Source organism: Oryzias melastigma, linkage group LG11 (assembly GCF_002922805.2).
Source record: "Oryzias melastigma strain HK-1 linkage group LG11, ASM292280v2, whole genome shotgun sequence".
NCBI lineage: Eukaryota > Metazoa > Chordata > Actinopteri > Beloniformes > Adrianichthyidae > Oryzias > Oryzias melastigma.
This window is the reverse complement of record NC_050522.1, coordinates 20,255,192-20,275,989: the sequence shown is the minus strand read 5'-3', so window position 1 is coordinate 20,275,989 and position 20,798 is coordinate 20,255,192. Positions and strand designations below refer to the sequence as shown.

Below are 20,798 nucleotides of genomic sequence, written 5' to 3'. Positions count from 1 at the left end.
TATTTTTTTTTTTTAATAAGTAATACTTTTTCTGTAAACATTACAGAAATTAATTATTTAAAATTTGTTTTGCTTTCTTGAAAACCATAAATCTTTACGTTAAGGCTGTCATTGTTACACTTTTTTTGTTAGCCTACAAACCGACCCAGGCCCCCCATCAGAGAAGAAAACAGTTATGTGGAACTCACATGAATAAGTTTGGGGACCCCTGGGTTAAAGCCTACTAGTTTAGCCTCACACCAAGCAATTTGGGCTAAAATAGATTTGAATCAGAGTAAACGCCAAATAGAGTTGCAGTGGAAATGTGGCGTGAAGCACACGCTGACCTGAAGTGGAATGCTTCAGTCAAAAGTGATACCAAACAGTAAGTAGAGGGTGTTGCTTATGGCATAACCATAGATTGATAAGGAGTGTATTTGTGCTGCACTCCCATGTCAACAAACAGTTGCTGAGGAAATAGTGAGCACACCAGAAGTCTTTAAAAGATAAAAAAAATGTAACTATTTCTGAGAGGAACCCCTCAATTAAAAACAAAAGAACTCACGATGTACAGACCCTGTAGGGATAAACTTGTAATTTCTGTTTACTAAGTAAGCATGGTTCAAAGCAGCTACACTTCCATTACTGAGCATTTCTGTGATTGTGCAGTTTTAGTCAATAGATTTAGTTGTGTGGCTGATACTATCAGATAACGACGGCTATCGAGGTTGGTGAAGGTTTGTGTCTGTTGTCAGAAGCCTTCTCTTTTTCATCACTATGAGATGAGCTCTGCTCTTCTCTGGACAGGGTGCTCCACCTGCTGGAAGCTGGCCGCTCCTTCGACTGCTCCATCAAAGCTCTCGAGGAACAAAGGTTCGTCCATGGCGAGCCATGACTCCGCCCCCGGCTCCTCGAAAACAGATGGGGAGAGCGGTCTTTGGGCGAAGGCAGCAGACAAATCATCAAAGGGGATCGCTGCGAGGCCACATGGCTGAGGTCCAGTGTAGTTCTGGAAAAGTTCAGAGGAAGAAGATGTGAGGCTTTGATGAGGCAACTTTAGACTTTAACCATTTAAATCCCACTATGTCAGATATTTGACATAAATTCTATATTTTAATTAAGATGTTTTGCAGAGAAGCACCTTTGACTGGCTGATGCAACAGCTGAGGTTCCCTCTGATTCTTCATTCATCTTCTCCTTAATAGCTGCGTTGAAGGTGTCAGAGTAGAGCAGTCGCCCCACCTCATGTTGGATTTCCTTCATGTGCGTTCTGCGGAAAGCCACCCAGGCGACGCAGCACAGGAAGCTGTACAGACTCTAGATCGAATGCAAGGATAAAGACGCATCTTCATCAATGTGTTAATTAACTTTTTTTTATGATAGCAGTTTGTATCTCAAAAATCTGGCAGCTGTGAGATCTGAGTATCATTTCAGCCACCTACAATCATCAAAACTTGTAAAAAAAAAATTAATAAGTGCTGAATTTTTGTAAGAAAATATAAAAACAACTAAACTCCAAATCTGTGCATGGGGCCACCTTGAGGCAAAAACTAGTAAACATTTTTTTATTTAATCTAAAACACTTACGAAGTCTTCCTCGAAGATAAAAGCTAGACTTTTTTACCACTTCAGAAGTGTCGATAATACTTTTACGTTGATGGTGTTGCTACTCCAGTTGAAACTTTTCTAAACAGGTAGCTGTAGGTCAGAGTGGAAGCAGTCAGCTCTCAGACAAAGCACTGGGGGTTCGATTCCTGGCCGGTTGAAGTGTCCTCGGGCAAGACACTGAACCCCTATATTGTGTTCACGTCGAATGCGATTAGGGCATCAAACTTGCCTTTACCATCTCATGTCAAAATCTCTTCTAGAGATGATGAGTGTCCGAAGTGTGTTGATGATTGGCATAACACACCTGATCCATGTAATGAACTGCAGATAAGGCAGGGTTTCTGAAAAACCATCTAGACGTCGATCCTCGAGGCTTGGGATCTGACACTGCTGGTTTAATGGGTCAATGCTACCATGGGGAGTCGAGCCTTCAGCCGCTCGGCTCCCAAACTTTGGAACTCTCTCCCTCCTGACCTCCGTGATATCAACTCTTTTCCTCTATTCAAATCCAGACTCAAAACTCACCTGTTTAAATCCGCCTTTTCACTTTGACCTAATACCCAATCTTCAGTCTGTTATTATTGTGTCTTGCTTTTATGTGTATTATTTTACTATTTTATTGCTATTTTACTGTCAAGTGTCCTTGGGTGTTTTGAAAGGCGCTATAAATAAAATTTATTATTAATTTATTATTATTATAATTTTACAATGGAAACGCTCAAAATTTCAGACCAAACCGGACCACTCAGTGAAACGAAGCTCAGCTTGGGGTCATTGCTCCACAAAGTCACTGGGAGCCTCCTAGTATGTTGAGTTTCACTCTATTCTCTAAGAGTTGCGTCTAAATGATAGCAACTTTTAGCGGTACTCCTGTCTCGTTATGGCCCAGTTTGACAACATAATTCCCCACATTAGTCCTTAGAAAGAAAAAAGAAAAGTAAATTAACTTTTTAACCTGTCTTGTCACAGATATGGAGGAGGAGTGTAGACGGCAAATGTTGGTTCTGGACTCCAATCATTTCATCAACATGTGTTACCAGCAAAGCTGAATTCTTGACTGGTTAATGCAAAATTAATATTTGTCCAACTTTAGATTTGCAAAGCCCAAAAGTAAACATTTTTGCCATGCTGCCCCAAACTCGTCAGTTCTCAAACATCGCACAACACCAGCAGTTCATATCACACCTCAGAACCTTTTGCAATGTCTTTACATTGATGCAACATGAACCACTTCCAACCTTTCTTTGTGAGCAAAGCATTAATTGTCTCTGGTGGGAACAGATGTGTGGTTGTATGTGCATTTGTGAGTAAAAAAGAGAAAAAAATCTTTTAGTACCAATACCTTCAAAAAGTACAACAAAAGTCTGAACCATTGTGCTTCCTTTGTTAAAGAGGTCTTAATAGTTGCAGTAGAAGTGAAAATAGTTGGATTCTGTGCTCAACTGCAAACTGGTGAACCATCAATCTGTTAACTTTAGGTGATCCTCATCTTTGTGGCACTTACAGCATCCAGCAGACTCTCTGTTTTGTTGAAACATTTGTGGATTCTGGAGATCGAAGGAAAAAAAACAAACATTATAGAAGTCTGATGATCAGGTATTAGTCAGATTTTTTTTTCTATGAGACACCCAATGTGATGTTTCTCGTAGAGATTTTGGGGGATATATTGACAGAAACACTCACCTGGGATTCTGTGGATGCTTTTCTGTCATGAGGCTAAAGTAGCTAATAGCTAGCTTCCTCTGAGCCCCTTGTAACTTAGACCAAATGTTCTTCTGTTGGTCAGAGGCTACTTTTTCACTGACACTGCTAAACAAGAAGACAAAATTAAGATATTTGTGCAGCAACAATTTATAAAATCCCTTTGATTAAAAATACAAACAAAACTGTGCCGGTTGTTAGCGTCTCGAAGTAGATACATGCTAACATTTTTGGGGTAGTGTGTATTTGTGGAGGTGTTTGTGCAGGGTTCAGAGTAGTAACAAACCAATTGTTTTGTTTTTCAAAGCTTTGTTTACATTCAGGAATTATCTCATTAGCAGATTTGGAAGTCATTGCTACTTCCTTTCTAGCATCCAGTCAATAGAAGTTCTAATTTTCAGAGGAAAGACATCAAACACAATAATCTCTAAACTCATGTCCAGATGATTAACATTTGACACAATATTATGTGGTGCCAAGTCAAGACATGCAGAGTTAACCAAAGCACAAAATGTTCAGTTATACAATTTGCTGATGATAACGTGATTTATTAGGAAGATTGTGTTTCACCACAAATCAAATAAAGTTGTACATTTTTAGGAAAATGTACTTTTCCTCCACGTGATTTGGAATCATTTTCTACTGTTCTGTTTCACAAAGCCAGCTCCAATAGCGTATCTTAAAGTTGCTGCAGTTAAAAAGCTCGTAGTTGGATCTCGGGATCGAGCTGGCGGTCCGCCGAAAGGCGAGCTACCGCCTGTCCCAGCCCCTGCCTCTCGGCGCCCCCTCGATGCTCTTGCCCTGCGACAGACTGGCGACCTGTCCAGGGTGTACCCCGCCTTCGCCCTTCAGTAGCCGGGATAGGCTCCGGCACCCCCGCGACCCCGAAAGGGACAAAGCGGTCAAGAAGATGGATGGATGGATGGATGTTTCACAAAGTCCTAGTTTGTGTGTGTGAATTATTTAAGCCTTATTTAGTAGCTAAAATTAAACCTTTCAGAGAGATTTAATGAAAGCGGTTGTCTCCTCTAACCCTTCCGAAGCTGCTGGCGTCTCCGGTTCAAGCTCAAGGAAGCAGCTCAGGTACAGAAGCAGAGCGGTGATGACATCATCAAGTTCTCTGCTCCTGAACACAGAGGTGAGAGTCAGGTTCCATCACTCAGCATTCGCTGAAGAAATCTGGGAATCTCACCTCAGGATATCCAAGAAACAGGCTGGAATAGGGGGCGTGTGGTTATCCTGCAGCAGACTGACCGCCACCTCTGCAACAAATTAGGTCAAAGAAGTTTTAACAGGCGTAATGTCTGCCCTTAGGAACAGGGTTAGAAACGTAAATATTGAATCTACACAACACATAAAACTTCCTTCCAACTATTATGAACTAGAGATTTCTGACACTTGCGCTTGACATCCTGCACTGTGACGGTTTCTCCTTGCTGCTCCATCAAAGACGTCCTGAAGGTTTCCAGCTCAGTGGTTCCCATCCTGCTCACTCTGGTGTGACGCCCCCCATGGTTGGTGGCGTATACTCCAGCCAACCTGCAGCAGAGCATCATTAATATGTCTCACGCTCATCACAGTCAACGCGTTACCCACCATTCCGCTCTCAGCTGAAGCTCCAGGAAGTCGGTGTCGGGCTGGCTCCGCCTCCTGAGGGCATCCTCCTCCTCAGCTCGACAGCTACTTCAAGACACAGATTAAAATGAGAAGATGGAGGAAGAATTTTTGAAAGAAGGTTCACATTTGCTGCTTCAAAAACCAGTAAATAAAAATGTAATGGAGTAAAAGTGAAAGAGGAAAATAGTCGATAAGCTACAGATTCTGTAATAGGAAACAACATGTTTATGTGATCCTTTCTCTGAGAGTATAACGTTATAACAACAAGAGAAATCAGCTGTTTCAATGCTATAACAGAGTATTAGGGTCACCCTTCAACCAATCAACAAGAATAAAGACAAAAATGTACAAGAATAAAGTCACAAAATTGAGAGACAAACGTTAATAATTTATGAAGATAAAAATTACAATTTCAGAAGTTATGAATTGAAAATTTACAAGAATACTTTCATGATTTTACAACTTCATTTTTTATATATTTTGCATGTTTTTCCTAATAATTTTATGACTTTATATACTTAATCTTAGACTTGTCTTAATATTTTTACACCTTTATATCTCATATAGTTTTTTTTTCTCTAACAGTGGCTCTAATACTTTGTTGCAGTTTATATACAACTTTATTTTCATTAAATAACATTGTTTTTTTCTGTTTTTTGTTTTTTTAAGAATGACTTCTTTTTAAAACTAGGACTTTTACTCATTGTGGAATGACTTTATTCTCATGACTTTTTTTTTCTCATAATTTTCTAAGAATATTCTCATAAAATTGTACTTTTTCACAATTTATGATTTTATTCTAATCAATATCTTACTTTTTTCCCCAAATTGTGCAACTTTATTCTTATAAATGTTTTTAACCATTTTTTTCCTTTCCAATTGTTGTTTATTTATTTATTTAATTAAAATTTAAAGTGTAAAATTTAAATTTCAAATTAAATTTCTATTTTTTACTTTAAATTGAAATGTCGTACTTTTAATTTAAAATGTATTTTATTTTATTTTATTTTATGGTGGCCATAATCCTCAATTGTAAAATGCAGACAAATCATTGAACAAAATAAAAGTTGATCCAAACCTCTAAAAAGGAAGAAATTACAGAAACTTTCAAAGTTTTCATCAATATTTGTAATTATGACTTGTGTTTAAGGAGGTATGGTTGAAAAACAACAACTTTTTTTTTTAATTTAAAGTATTTTTAAGGCATGTAGTGTGAAAGTTCACAATGAAAACCACTAGTTTTCTGTTCGACCTTTCACCTCTCCAACACAAATCCAAACAAATATCACCATCAATACAAGAGGAAGTGACATCATTCATCAGTTTATCAACTCTGCAGATGTTCTCGTTTTGTCAGAAGCTTAAAGATTAATACAAATGTACACATTTGAAAGAAAAAAATAAAAAAATCACCTGACAAACTCCATCCGCTGAGTCTCGTCGCTCCATCTCCAGCGGCCAAGAGGCGCCGCACCGACCTGGAGGGCAAGAATACGTCATCATCAAAAAGCTGTTGAATTTATCCGATTGACAGGCTTCTCCTGACTCCACTCCTCCAGGTTCCTTCAGATTTAAAGGAATTCTTCTCCCAGCTGCTGATTTGAGATCCGTCTTTAGATGTACTGAGGGGTTCAGGTACGGACTCATTGCTGGTGTCTTCAGAACTCTCTAGTGCTTCGTTTGGAACCATTTCTCGAGCGTTTGAATTGTCCTTCAGGTCATGATCCTGTTAGAACTCTAATGGAGGCTTGAATCTACAAAACTATAAAACACAATCACAACACTGTTCAGTAGAGACATCCAGTGCAGCAGAGCAACCCAAAACACCTTCGAGCCGCCATTATTAGTTGACTTCTTCTGTAAACAGCACCGTCACCAAAAACTCTACTTCCATCGGCAGGATCTTCTTCCCTTTCCCTGACATGGATTTTTTATCCTTTGTTATTCCTTCCTTTGTGTCCTCTTGAACCTCTTTTAATCCCATTCAGACGGTGACGGAGAGCAAGACACTCATCTGGTGTGAATCATTCAACACTTTCTCCTCATTTTTATAACCTTCTTCCACATTTTCCTCTCATCAGTGTGTTTCTCTGCAGCACACACACGTGCGTCCTCTAATAATGTACTATAACTGTCTGCAATGTAATTATACAACAAATTTTGTTTAAAAAAAAAAGAGGTGTGAGAGATCAGAAAATCTGGAAACTCACGCTGTCTGTGTTCTTGAGCTGTGCCTCCATCTCTGTTGTCAGATTCCGTATCCTGGCAACCGCCAGTGCTGGCACTCTGTTGCTCTCTAGTGGATCTTTAGTGGCAGCAGCCCAAAAACATAAGCGCAACTTTCTGCTCAGTTTCTGCTCAGAAAAGTAACATTAACTGGATTCTTTTTAGATACGTCAATAATGTATAAAAAAATAATGTCATTACCCATCCATTCATTTTCTGATCCCACTCAAATCCTGTTGGTGCTATGGGGTTGCTGGAGCCTATCCCTGCCATTTGTTGCAGGACCACGCCCTCACATGCACATCGAAGAGCAATTAAAAGACAACAGTTAACCCAGGAAAAAACATGTTTTTGGACTGTGGGAGAAGACTCACACGTGCTCAAGGAGAACACCAAACTCCAGCTGGGATTTGAACCTCTTGTGAGGCCAGAGTGCTAACCACTACACCGCTGAGCATCACCAATTTCATTTCCATAGAGCAAATTAAAAAAAGAAAAAATGGTGTCATACGTGAGGTTCAAAGCTTCCAGGAGCAGCAGATATTATCTTTATGTTAATTAAAATGAAGATCATTTTTATCTTTTAAACATCTTAAGAGCCATCAGCTCTAGACGCTCCATATCAGAATCCAGATCTGTGCTATAGTTCTTCATCAGTTAGACCCTTTAGTCACCTGTTCCAGCAGGTACTGTTTGATCTGGAATAAAGATCTGCTTCCTATAACTTTCACAACATAATCACAGTGACGACACCGCAGTGGGTTTGGAGACGTTTACTAAATTAGATTTGTTGCTAAAGAAATTGTCTGAAAAAATGTGTTGGTGTAACAGTTTTGTTTATTACACACACAAAACTATAGCGACTTTACACATTCTGGTCTATCAGTGTGCAGCAGTGTTTTCTTTTCCTCTTTTGTGTGAGATGAGGAGAAAGGGTTTCCCTGAAGGGGCGGAGTTCCACAAGTCACTGAAAAACATTTATTGATCTGCAGCTTCTCCCTGTAGTCGATTTGATTTTAGGATTTTGTTCCTGAAAAAATTGATGCAATTCAATAGATTCTGTCTAAAAAGTAAGAAAAACATATTTATATAACTTTTCTTTGTTCATTAACGAAAGCCTTTTTTTAAACGTACATAATAAACACATTGACAGTAATGGATTGCTGCAGTTTCCAGGTTTCACCTGCAGAGGGCAGACTTCAGCAGCGAATCAGAAATTGTGAATTTTAGTCCAGAAGGTGTTTATTTCAGATGTTTCAGTTTAAAATTTCTTAAAACTCAGTCGTATATGTTACTTATTGCTTGAATTATCTTACTTTGTTTAATTTATTTCCTGTTAGTGTTTGTGAACTCTGTTCAGCTGCTGCACAGAGCTGCGTTCACAACATTTACTGCTAAATTTGATTTTAAATCAAAATCAAACTACAACTGCAATTGTATGTATGTGGATGGTGAATTCTGGGATTTTTAGGATCTCTATGACTTCTGATTTTCTATATATTTATTAACTTTTTAGCTTTTATCAATTGAATCAAATTTGAATGTCTTCTGCCGTGTTGAAAGATGAATTTCTGTTCATTGAACAGACAATAAAGTCCATCTATTTAGAAATTAGGATTTTAGGAACACTAGGGGGCGTTTGGAACCACATGTGCAGTTGTTATGTAAAAACTGAATTTATCTGATTATCTGGAACCCCTGATCCAGATAATCAGCAGGAGGCTAAAGAAGGAAAACCATCCTGACATGCAGATGGTTGGTGTTAAGGATCATACCTGAAGAACAGGGACCCAGAAAGACTGAACCATGAGGAAGAATATGAAGCAGCGGGGAAAGAGGGCGGGGCTACGTAGGGTTAATAACAATCTATGGAGATGCTTTTATAGTTTTGAATAAAAGATGGCATGTGAACCAGGCTGAACTTCCTCTTCTGACAAACATGGAATGACTGATGTGAGATCCACAGGTTTGACTTGTTCTCTGTGGAATCTGTGGCCCCGCCTTCTTCTAAGACGTACATGGAGCAGGAACGTCGATGAACTGCATTCAAATAAAGTTACCAGCCCCAATTTATCAGTCTAATCTCTAAGGTAAAAGCTTTTATTTATTTTTTGCCAACTATGAAAGCTCAGCCAAGATCTGATGTTGGTTAAATCTGCAAACCCTGGTGGGAGAGCGAAGGTTCAAAGTCTGGATAAATGTTTGTAAGAGTTGCAACATTGGCTGCTTCTCAGTTGACTTTCGGATTCAGAATTAAAGGTAAATTGTTTGAAGACTTTTGACAAAGAAAGATTTTAAATTTAATTCAATTTTATTTATATACCCCAAAATCACAAAGGAAATTTGCCTCATTGGGCTTCAATCCCAAAATATCAATCAAAACTCTAGCAGCTCCTGGTGTACTGGAGGTATAACTGCATGTGTCGTTGCAGGAGGTAGAAATACTCCACTTCCATGAGAGCTGCTACCTCGTTTCTGCTGTCCTTTATAGCTGCTTATTACCTGGACCAGGTGTTTTCAGTTGATCAGAATCTGAAAACACCTGATTCAAGGAGAACAAGCAGGTTGGTGGATCTTCAGGAACCAGGATTGAGCATCCATGGGAGCAAAGAGGACAAACATCTCAGTGGTTCGAGAGGAGTCCGATACTGTGTTTGGTGTTCTGATTTGACGAGTCATCTTTAATAGGCAAACACACAAAACCATCTTTAATGAGGAGGAACACCACAGTCTGCTGCAAGGACACAATCTCTTCAGTCTGGTGTCAGTTTGCTGCAGAGCTGTTGTTCAGCGTGATGAGATGAATGTTCTCAGTGAAAGAGTCCAAGCCCCAGTCTCTCTGTCTGTCTGTGAGGGCGTCCACTGACTGCAGCAGCTCCACGTTACAGCTGCTCCCTGAAACAAAAGACCACAAGATCTACTAATGTGAGACAAGAACTTCTAAAAGTCAGAAAAAGACCTTTTCAGAAAGAAGACTACATAGAGGGACACTTCTTATGCATCTCTCAGAGTGACCATCTATGAGAAAGACCGCCTCTTAGAAAGAGAACCACTCAAAAAGACCAAATCTTAGAGACCACTTTTTAGAAGGATCACTTCTTAAAAGTACCCCCTCTTAGGAAAAGCCTGAAGCAAGATTTGTGAGATATACGCTGCTCTTCCACATGTGAGTACATGTTCTAGTATCGGATAGCGACAGACCTGTGTGAAAACCATATGAACAGACCACCATATAACAAGCCCACGGTGTTCCAGTGACTACAGCTGCACAGATCATTCTGAAGTTTGAGGTCCAAAAGATTATTGCCAATATCAGTGTCGGGAGAACACCAGAGGAGGGCTGGACTGATTTCCCAGATGAAATGTGTAACCCTTGTGTTATCCTAGCTATGTTGACGTTGGGAGTGGGGTCATCTGGACACTACAAGGCAGTGCACTTAACTTTATTTTTTCAATGATTTTTGATTTTCACTGGTGTCCGTAGGAGAAATTAAATCTTGAAATTTGTCTTGGGGTGGATAACACGTCAATGAATGACTTGGGTCATCTGGACCCCATAAGATTCCACAAGGGATAACATGATCTTGCTTCTGAAGGTTGTTCTCAAAAGACCTCTAAAGATGAACCTGTTCAAATCGAGTGTGGTGCTGGGTGGTACTGACCAAACAAGCGCTTGACTTGTTCTTCAGGAACAAAGAATGGAGGACCTGCAGAGACACAGTCACACATGTCAAGAAGAACTAAACAAAGGCGAGATTCTGGTGGGTTCTGACCTCAGACATACCTTGATACTGGTCTGGGTTATAGAGGAAAGTGTCCAGCAGATACCTACAGTCTTCATCCATCAATGAGACAATGAGAGCTGCGTACCTGGAGGCAGGAGAGCATGAAGCAAATGGATATCCAAACCATCTGGACTGAGCTACATCAAGTTTGTGCTTACTTCTCACGGTCTTTTGGGCTGATGGCCACCAGGGAACCTCGGTCCCAGATCGCTCCGAAGCGGCCGGCAATGGAACTGAGAGGAAGAACAGTCACTGTGAAAGGTTCAGGTGCCGATCGGGAGTAACTAGGCGCAGATCTTACCTGGAGAACTGGAAAAGGTCACACTGGTACAAGGAGATGTTCTTCTCTGGGTTCTGGAGTCAAACAAGAACAATAAAAGGTTTAGGCACCAGTAAGATGGAGAACCCATGGGGGCGTCATGATTCACCCACCCTAAACACTTTGGCTCCAGGGATCTCAGGCACCGGCTCCTCGCTGAACGTCATGTTGTTCTCCTCAAAGAACTCCCGAATGCCCTTCTCAGAGATCTCCACGCCGACCACAGAGTGACCCTGATCTGCCAACCTGAGGCAAACAAGGCGATGCTAGGTCACATGACCCAGAAACAGAAGGCCTGAGCGCATCATTTTGGGGTCATCATACCACTTCATGTCTACGGCTTTCCCACAGAGAGGAAAGAAGAAGCGTATGCCTGTCCGTCCATTCAGCACTTTGTCCAGGTTCATCTCCAGCATTCTGAGAAAGAAGTGGAGCCATATTTGAAAGAACTCCAAAGTTTGACATCATTTTGGACCAAATATCAAAAATATTAATAATGGTGGTGTTATGATAAGTCATTTTATCTCAGTGACACATTAAATATAGAGTCTTTTAGTATGAAATCAAATAGAAGAAGAATTTAGCATTCACACAGTTCTGTAGCTACCCAATGCTAGCTAGAAGAGGCTTAGTGCAAAATGTCAAAGCGGTGCAAATTTTGCTCCAGACTTTCCTCTCACAATTCTATTCCAATTTATGAAAGACTTGGTATCATATAATTCCAGTGGGAAAAAAAACACTACTATTAATTAATTTCTCCTCCATGATCGATTTTCAAAGGGTTGGGACTTCTGTATTTTGAAAAGGACACTAATCAAACCTCACTACCAAATCAGAGTCTCTGATTGGTCAAAATTCCAATAGTTTAATATTTGTTGCCCATTTAGTGGCAAGCTAAGCTTCTTTTTTATGTCTTTAAAATCAAAATGCAACAAATAAGTGTTGGAGAAAGCCAAACAACCATTGAGTCTGACTCTCTGGATCTTCTAGAGTCAACGGACGATTGGGGGTGGGGTCGGCTAAATTATATTTTTATCTTTATTAACATGTTTGGTGTCACTTGAACATCCCCAGGTCAAAGTTCGTGTTAAAATGTCTCCTTTAACTCTGGTGATCGTTGGACTCGGGTTGTCCTGCCGCCCCCACTCTTCCCTTCCTTGAATACCCTCTGAACCTGCTGGTCTCCCATCCTCTCCAAAGAGGGCATGGCCTTACTTGTGCACTGTAGGCTGGTGAAAGCCGATCCTGCCCTGCTTCCAGCGCTCCTCCCACTCTCCCGGCACCATCACCCGCTCGGCCTGCTGACCCAGCATGCTGCTGATGTTCACCTGAGCGTTCCTGGTTGCAAAACACACACAGGTGAGCAGCGACAACACAGAAGTTGATTTCCATTTGTGACCTAAGAAAGGAAAACTCATCTTTAATAAAACATCTTTGATTCTTCCAAAGAAAGAAAAATAATCAAAAAAACGTAGAAAAAATACTTTATTACTTCAGCAATTTTACAGTTTGTAAAAAAAATAAAATCTTTCAACTTCAACATGTGTTGTTTGTTTAAAAAAAATATCAAAGGTATCCAAGTTTTTCTTACAAGGAACACATTTGATGTCACCCAGTTAAAAGTGGAGTCAAAAGTACCGTAAAAATATTGTTGCTATGGGAAAATTCTAGATTTATTTTGTCAAAGAGACACAAAAATTAACACACACATCAGTCACCTCTAAAGAAGGAAAAAATCTAATGGTTGCTATGGTCCATCACCTTTACACAGGCATCCTTTAACGTCTAAAAAAAGCATTATTTCAGCTGTTCAGAGCCAAAATGTTTGCTTATGTTTTGTAAGGGGAAATATCAAAACAAAAGTAAAAGCATTTTAATTGTTCAACTCATTTTTCTGTTGTTTAAGAAAAAAAAAACTTGAAAGAATAAATGTTTTTCCCTTGATAAACATGTTCACGTCATCCGATGTTACCAAGCGAATCTGGTGGGAGTATGCAGAGTAAATATTGGTTGCTATGAAAAAAGTCAACATTTACTTTGACGAAGAAACACAAAAATTGGCACACGCATCCGTTGGCTCAAGAGACGGAAAAAACCAAATGGTTGCTATGGTCCATCATCTTCATAAAGGTCTCGGTTACAGTGGAAATAGAACATTTTGCCAACATTTCAGCTGTTTTTTTTGGTTTTTTTTTTTTGCTATTGTTGGTTTGTAGGAAACAATATCTAGCGTAATTTAAATAATAATCATGCAGTGATTTAATCAAATTAATCAATTTGTGAGTGACACTCAGCTGTAAGGAACTTACATTTAAAAGAAAGATCAGCATGAGAAAAGCTTTATTTCCCTATTTTTTGGAAGACAAAACAAAAATGCATCCAAGAGCAAACATGTCTAACACATTTTTTAAGTTCTGTAAGTTTAATTTTATCTTAAAAGTCCAAATATCTATAATTCTGATTTTTAAACTCAACCTCTCTTATCTAAGATTGGAATTTCTATAGGTGCCGTGTGAATCATTGACTTGCGTGCCTTTCCAAGACTTCTGCACACACGCGACTGTCCGGTTATCAGCGCGCACGCGCACCATCCATGCGTAAAATCTACCTGTCATCAGACATCAAGACGGCGATCTTTCAGTTCTTTCAGAAAACTCTCAGAACTGAATCCTGATCTGGTGTTGCTGATGGTCAGCGTACTGGCAAACTGAATCAGAACAGTTCTGACTCTCATTTTACAGTCTGACGAGCAGCGCGCGTGCAGAGGTCGCGTGCCGGGATCGCCTACCTGTCGGCGGCCACATGACATAGCAGCGAGAAGAAGAGCGCACCTGTAGCCCTCATGACTGTCTGACCGGAAGCGTACCTGTCTGAGGTGACCGGGCCCCGTCGCGCGTTTTTCTATGAACACACGGACACGTGACCTGAAGGGGGGTCCTGAGTTCTGCTTGACCGGAAGCCCGTTGACCCAGGAGTTCGAAGAACCGCAGGACACAAGTAAACACCCGGCAGAGTCCTCGTTTGTGAACCAGACTTCCGTTCACGTGATGCCCCGCCTCCTAAGAACCAGTAACAGCTGGAGGTGTGCCTGACAGTCCGAGTTCAGGGCTGATATCTGACAACTAGTTTTATGCTGGTGCGTTCAAGGTACACTCGGAGAAAAAGTTAACTGGGCGGAGCTAATTAAACGCAAACGATTTGTTTTAGTTGTGTTATTAAAATTAAACGTTGCAATGACACACAAAAAAAGAAATTGATGAAAATGTTTAAACTTATTTTTAAATTTATTATTCATAAATATTTTATTGGTTGCAATGCAATAGGCAGCAAAAATCATAGCCATCTCTTATTACGCTTTGTCTTATATATATATATATATATATATNNNNTATATATATATATATATATATATATATATATATATATATATATATATATATATATATATATATTAGGTCTGAAAGCTTTGTATTTAAGCTAATTTAAGTTTATAGAAGTACAAATATTAATCTACTCCTACAGGTTTTTGCCCTGTCCCATGATGTAAATAATTTTATTTGAAAAAAATTAATTCAATGTTTTTAAGATACAATGGCTTTGGAATGCTACGTTTTTTGCTTATTTAAAACAAAAAGAAAAAAATGCAAAAATGTGAAAGAAGCTAAAAAAAGAAAGAAAGAAAGAAAAAGGGAAATCTATAAAAAATTGAAAGGAGCTCAAAACAATTGGAATCATATCTATAATAAAATAAAATTTGTAAAATGTTAGAGAATCCCAAAATTAAATTGGAAATGTTGTTTTCTAAAAATCTATTGAGGCTGATGAGAAGAATGTTTCAAACTGTGGGTAAAAAAAATTAAAACCCACCAATAACTTTATGTAGATTTTAAATCATAATCTGTGTTAAAGTGATTTTTTTTTGTTAAAAATGTTTTTAAATCTTTTTTTTTTTAAGTAGCTAAAATTTTCAGTAGTGTAATTTTTTCCAGGAAATGTTTGGGACACAAATTCACTAAACACAAATTCTGAGTTTGGACACCTCTGTGGTTTAGTCGGGAGGGGGCGCTGTTGCACAGATTTGACAAGATCTCCAGACTGATCATCCAGAAACAGTTGTTTCAGAAAAATGCTTCCTGCAGCAATCAGAGATCCTTTTTGATCTTCATGATGTCTTTGATCCCCTCGTTGCTTTAAAGTTTCCTTTGATCTTTGTTTTTACTTTTATCCATTTTATTTGTTTTTATTATGTTGTTTAATTTTGTTTAATCCCAGTGTTTTTCTAGCGGGATCCTCCACATCAGTGACTAAACCGAAGAGGATCGATCTAGTGGGGGGATCACTTTGATCTGGCGGTGGCGGCTCCTTTGATCTCCAAATTAGGATTCTCTCACTTCACCATCAGGCCAAATTTCTATTTATGCTCTCATTTATTTTGTTTGTCTCAATGTTTTGAGGGGTTCCCTCTTTTATTTTTGTTGTTGTTTGTGTTTTCTAACTGTTTTTCATCCCAAGAGGATGAGCTGTGTTTATGAATAAAGTTTTGATTTTGAATTGAGTGGACCTGAAGCGTCTGACATGGGTTTTGTTTTTCTTTCGGAAGCACTGATGGTGAAATCAGCGCAGCTTCCAGATGTGTGCGTGTTATTTTTATTTTTTTATTTTTTCCTTGACGCAGCTTCTTAGCCAATCAGCGTCCGCGCGGGGGCGTGCCGAGCCCGGGCTGTTGTGGATGTGGAGAATGGGACGTTTATCTCGCACATTCATCAGGGGCATCCCGGCGGGGGGGAGCTGATCCGGCTGAGAGGCTCCGCGGATTCGGCGCGTGGCGTGAAAAAGGGAAGACAGGAGGCGCGGCGGGGTGGCGGAGCGACACGGAGGAGGAGGAGGAGGAGGCGCCTTGTTCTGGGAGAGGTTCGGTCCTCCCCGCTCCCACATCCCGAGCTGCGCTCGCCACATCCGCCACAGAGGTTCTGGTCCCGGCGCTTCCTGGTGGCTCGCGCTCGCTCGCGGCTCCTTTGTCTGATCTCTGCTCTCCGGCTGCGCGCGCGCGCCCCGCAGCACACCTTCATATTCGTGATGGAGCGGAAATGGAAACACGCGCAGACGTAAGCTGAACCCCAGCATCTTCGAGGCCGGCACGCGCCGCCTGGTGGACCCACGCGGCTGCGAGTTGACAGGAGGTCACACCTGTGGTCAGGTGCAGGGGGTGCTTTTTTCTAAGGAGGCAGTGCGGATGCACGCGCTCCTTTTTGGCGTGTCAGTCCGGAGCGGAGAGACGTCACCCCCCCGCGAGGAGGAGACGGGGAGCCCCGCGCGTGGCCAAATCTGGCTCTAAATCACAGCCGCGCGCGGTAACGGTGGAGGTCAGACGTGGAGGATCTGCCACTGCCTCCTACAGGTAAGAGCGCACGCGCTCAGATTCACGTGCCCGTTCAAAGTAGCTGTAGACAAAAAAAAAACAAAAAAACAAAAAAAAAAAAAAACAAAGCAGGTTTTAGTCTGAAAGCCTGTCACTCTGAACGTGCAAAGTCATCAGCAAACATGAGGACTTTTTAAAATCTTTTTTTGCTTTGTTTTTGTGTATTTTTCTGACATAAAGACGTGTTATTTGCCTATTTTGTTTGCTTTTTATTTTTGTGTGTCTGAAAACATTTTTTTCTTATAATCTCTGAGCTGTTTATCTTACTAAAATAAAGGAAAACACAAAGTTTATGATGTTCACACTGTACAGATATGGAGGGGCTTCTTCTTTTTTTAAATGTGATGTAGGGGGAAATCCATTCACAATATTTTGCTTGGTGATACTTATGTTAGTTTAGAGTGCTGACAAGACAATATTTAATTATCTGCATCCTTTGGTGTCTTACTTTTGTTTTTCACTTAAACCCCCGACCACTAGTCGGCAGCACAGCACACTGAGCCTCTTTGAACAGTTCTACACCACAACCAGAACAAGATATTGCGAGACAGCCTCGCTCTTTTTGTTGTTAGAGATTTGTACTAGTTAGTTTTTACTTGATATGGGTACAGAATCGAAACTCTGTGACACATTGGTGTCAGTATCAGTATACAGTTGCAGTGCTTAATGTTACAATCATTGTAATAAATGAACTTGATCATTTTATTACAATGAAAGACGCATTCACATTCACTTTGAGTTTTTTTCTGACTAATACTCTTAAAAAAAAAGTAAAAAATTAGTTCTGGTACAGTTTTGGAAAATATAACAATACGTATCATGTTGTGAAATATGTATCGGAATATGTATCATATTGCCAGACTCTTGCCAATACACACATGTGTACTGTTTACTAGCTCATGTAAAGCTGGAATGCTTGGTGCAAAATGTGAAAGTGGGGCAAATCTTGCAAATTTTGTTCCAGGCTTTTTCGTTCACAGCTCTATTCCGATACATTAAAGGACTTGGTGTCATAGAATTCCAACTGAACATAAACCACAATTATAAATCTCTCTATTAGAGTCAAAGGGTTTACACTTCCATGAATTAAAAAGGGATGTCATCCAGACAATAAATCCAATTCCCTGATTGGTGGAAGTTCAACTTTCAACGCACGTTTTGCAAGTAGAGCCCAAATTTGGTCTTAGAACTATGAACGCAGAAGCCCAATAGAATTTTCAATGGAAGTGGCCACGTAAACGCGTGTTGCCGAGGTCGATGTGAACATAGCTGTACATAACTGGATAGGCTGCAGGTCAAGCCGAGGAGATCCAGACCAGTAGACCGACTTTCAGGTGCATTGGAGGATGACCTTTGACGGACCGCTCTCCAGGAGCGGGAAACACCGACTGCACGTCTGCAGGCTATAATCACAGCTTTAATTTTAGCTGCAGCTCACCGCACCGCAAGATTCCTGCTGACCCACAAACTCCTCATTTTCCCCGCCGCCGATGCCGGCAGCTGCGGCCAGAGAAAACACAGATGCTTTCAAAGATAGATGAGCGTGCGCACGCACGCGCTTGGGGACAAACCGCCGTTACTATCCCTTTCCCTGTCGGTGCAAACCTTCACTTCTCCAGGCAGAAGCTCAGCGTGAGCGGGAGATGAAAGCGCTCGTGAGCGGCTTTACTTGAAGGCCTCGGAGATGAATGTAGGACTCTCAATAATCTCGGAGTTGACGAAGCTTCAGCCTTTGCAGACTTCAAAAAAGCAGCAGAAAATCCAGAAATGTGTGCTGATCAACGTTCCTCATAGGAACACGTTTCTCAGTGAGATCAAACATCAGCGTTCTCATTTGTTCTATAGGCTTTTCAGTTCTGTGGAAAGTTTTCCGTCCACCTGGCAAATCCTCCCTCCAGAGGAAATCGGGTTCGATTGGGCGTTAACGTTAATGCAGACGTGCAAACAAACACCCAAGAGTCGGGACTTTGAGGGACCCTACCAGGAAGTTGGTGTTATGATGGAGAACTAACAAAGTGGGTGTGGTTTCCTCCTGTCTCAGAAATAGCTTACAGTGAAGTTCAAAGAGAACTCTAATTCTCTAATGTGTCATATTTGACCCGTGACACCACAAATGTCAATTTAGTTAGACATGTAGAATTGACTGAAATAGTGAAAATTCATTTTGCTGCGTTAAAATAATTGTGTTTTAGGAATAGACAAAGCGGTATACCAGTACAGCTTTGATTGAGATCAAACCAAGTGGCTCTCTTACCTAAAGCAGTCTTAGAAAAAACTCTTAGTAAACTTAAGAGAAAGTTTTTTTTTGTTTTTCTGTCACACCTGTCCACATATTTTATTGTATCTGAGTTTTTTTGTTCTTTGTCTACTTTTCCCCTAATTGTTGCTTCTATGTGTATGAATTTACTCTTGTGTTTTTTCTATTGACAACCCAATTTGTGTTGTTTCTGCATCTGCTGTTTTCTGAGTTCTCTTGTCCGCTCCGTATTGATTTAACTTGTCTTTTTACTTCAGCCTTGTTTCCACTCAGCAGTCCGTTACAGTATTTTTAGCGTTTCCGTTGTTAAATGGACCCATTAAACAGTTCCGACCCGTACCTCTTCAGGGCCCCCCTCCGTTGTAGGTCCATAGAAAAATATAATGGGACAATTGGGCTGGAGTTGCTGTTGCTACTCATTGATTCTCCGAAAGGGATGACGACATTAGAAAGCTCCAATATAGCGCTAAGCTAGCGATTCCATTTTCTTCGTTACGACAGTATACTTCTTAGCCGCCCACAATCTTCTTTCTAAAAATATAAAATTCCTTCTATACACAATGTACCAGATGTAAAGCGATAAAAAGACGAGCTGCTGGATGACCTTCATTGTTGTTGCTCTTCTAGTCGTCGCACTACAATGACGCAATGACACGCTAGCGGTCTACACCACACATGAGCCGTGAAAACAAATCACTCAGTGGAAGTGAGGCTTAACTGAGTGAAACGCTCCCCAGAATTAACTGGACCGTACCACTCCTTCCGTACCGGACCACTCAGTGGAAACGAGCCTTTAGAGACCATCAACCTGTTCTATAGGGACTAAAGATGGAAAAATACAATCTTTTATATTTCCATTTTTAACCCTCGTGCTATCTTATGGGGTCCAGATGACCCCACCCTTATGTGTGATTCCTTTCATGACAAAGTTGGACAGGATTTTATATCTGCCACTGACACCAATGAAGATTTAAAAAAGATTCTTGAAAAAAAAAAAGTTCAGTGCGCTGTCTTGTGGGGTCCAGATGACCCCACTTTTAATGTAAACATGCTAGGATAGGACAAGGGTTACATGCTATATAATATATGCTATCCCTGTCTTAAATCAACAGAGTTTTTGTAATTTAAGTACAACAGCCAGCACTCTTTGCCGGGTCATATTTGACCCATAACACCACAAAGAGATCTCTCTTGAATGCTTAGAATGTATTTTGCAGCGTTGAAATTATTGTGTCTGAGGATTAGATTAATCTTAATTCCAGTGCAAAAAAATAAACATGTAAACAGGTCAATTTTGACCCAAATCCAAAATAAGGGTTAAGCAAAACTGTCACATTCTGGACATCACATACAGTTAGAGAATGGCACCACCTTTATATCCAGACCTGGTTCTGGTTCTGGATGTAGGTGCAGATGAACAGTTTTTGATGTTTGGCCAAATCGGAATTCCCTCCTGCTTCTCTCTACCCCCAACTGTAAGGGCATTTGAAGGGGTAGGGTTGTCCAAGACAGTTTTTTAAGTGTTCCCCACTACAACTGCCCTCACTGGCAATCAGTCAGGAGTGAGCCAGATTATAGACAAACATACCTGCTGCTCCTCAGGGTTTGTATGACATCTCCTTATGATGGACGCCAGGTATTCTTTAATAAATGATAAGAGAGTGCCGTCACTCTCTTTTGGTGTGGGTGACCAGTCCTTAGAGAGCAGAGATCCCGGCCCTCTGGGTCTGACTCTCAGACGATGTTTTTATGAGTCACGGTGACAGGAAGCCAAATCCCTGAGGTGAGAGTTTTACGGTTCAGCGGGCGTCTGCGACGTCATCTCAGAGTTTGTGGTAAAAATGGTCCCAAAACAATCTTCCTGACTGTTTTTTTTTTTTTTTTTTT

At 40.5% G+C, this 20,798-nt stretch overlaps 3 protein-coding genes across 3 annotated transcripts in view; 1 reads left to right on the top strand and 2 right to left on the bottom strand.

Annotated features, from left to right (window-relative positions):
* The window catches only part of LOC112162618 (protein phosphatase 1 regulatory subunit 36), a 12,242-nt gene extending 2,949 nt beyond the window's left edge, over positions 1 to 9,293 (bottom strand). The window contains exons 1-10 of the mRNA XM_024298449.2: positions 7,116 to 9,293; positions 6,319 to 6,383; positions 4,885 to 4,968; positions 4,661 to 4,827; positions 4,481 to 4,550; positions 4,322 to 4,414; positions 3,271 to 3,396; positions 3,092 to 3,134; positions 1,121 to 1,296; positions 797 to 988 (exon numbers count right to left, since the gene is read on the bottom strand). Coding sequence (XP_024154217.1) covers positions 797 to 988; positions 1,121 to 1,296; positions 3,092 to 3,134; positions 3,271 to 3,396; positions 4,322 to 4,414; positions 4,481 to 4,550; positions 4,661 to 4,827; positions 4,885 to 4,968; positions 6,319 to 6,383; positions 7,116 to 7,145 — 1,046 coding nt within the window. The 5' untranslated portion in view covers positions 7,146 to 9,293. The remainder of the gene's footprint in view (positions 1 to 796; positions 989 to 1,120; positions 1,297 to 3,091; positions 3,135 to 3,270; positions 3,397 to 4,321; positions 4,415 to 4,480; positions 4,551 to 4,660; positions 4,828 to 4,884; positions 4,969 to 6,318; positions 6,384 to 7,115) is intronic.
* A 491-nt stretch (positions 9,294 to 9,784) lies between these two features.
* LOC112162630 (probable thiopurine S-methyltransferase) lies at positions 9,785 to 14,298 on the bottom strand. The gene is made up of 9 exons (XM_024298465.2): positions 14,024 to 14,298; positions 12,451 to 12,573; positions 11,560 to 11,652; positions 11,349 to 11,481; positions 11,218 to 11,270; positions 11,075 to 11,149; positions 10,916 to 11,001; positions 10,794 to 10,838; positions 9,785 to 10,026 (listed from the first exon to the last, which is right to left on the bottom strand). The coding sequence occupies exons 1-9, from the start codon at positions 14,077 to 14,079 to the stop codon at positions 9,896 to 9,898; spliced, it is 795 nt and encodes a 264-aa protein (XP_024154233.1). The 5' UTR covers positions 14,080 to 14,298; the 3' UTR covers positions 9,785 to 9,895.
* A 412-nt stretch (positions 14,299 to 14,710) lies between these two features.
* Positions 14,711 to 20,798, top strand: part of ext1c (exostoses (multiple) 1c) — a 45,815-nt gene continuing 39,727 nt past the window's right edge. Inside the window, exon 1 of the mRNA XM_024298623.2 lies at positions 14,711 to 16,633. The gene's annotated coding sequence lies outside the window, so the exon portion shown is untranslated. The remainder of the gene's footprint in view (positions 16,634 to 20,798) is intronic.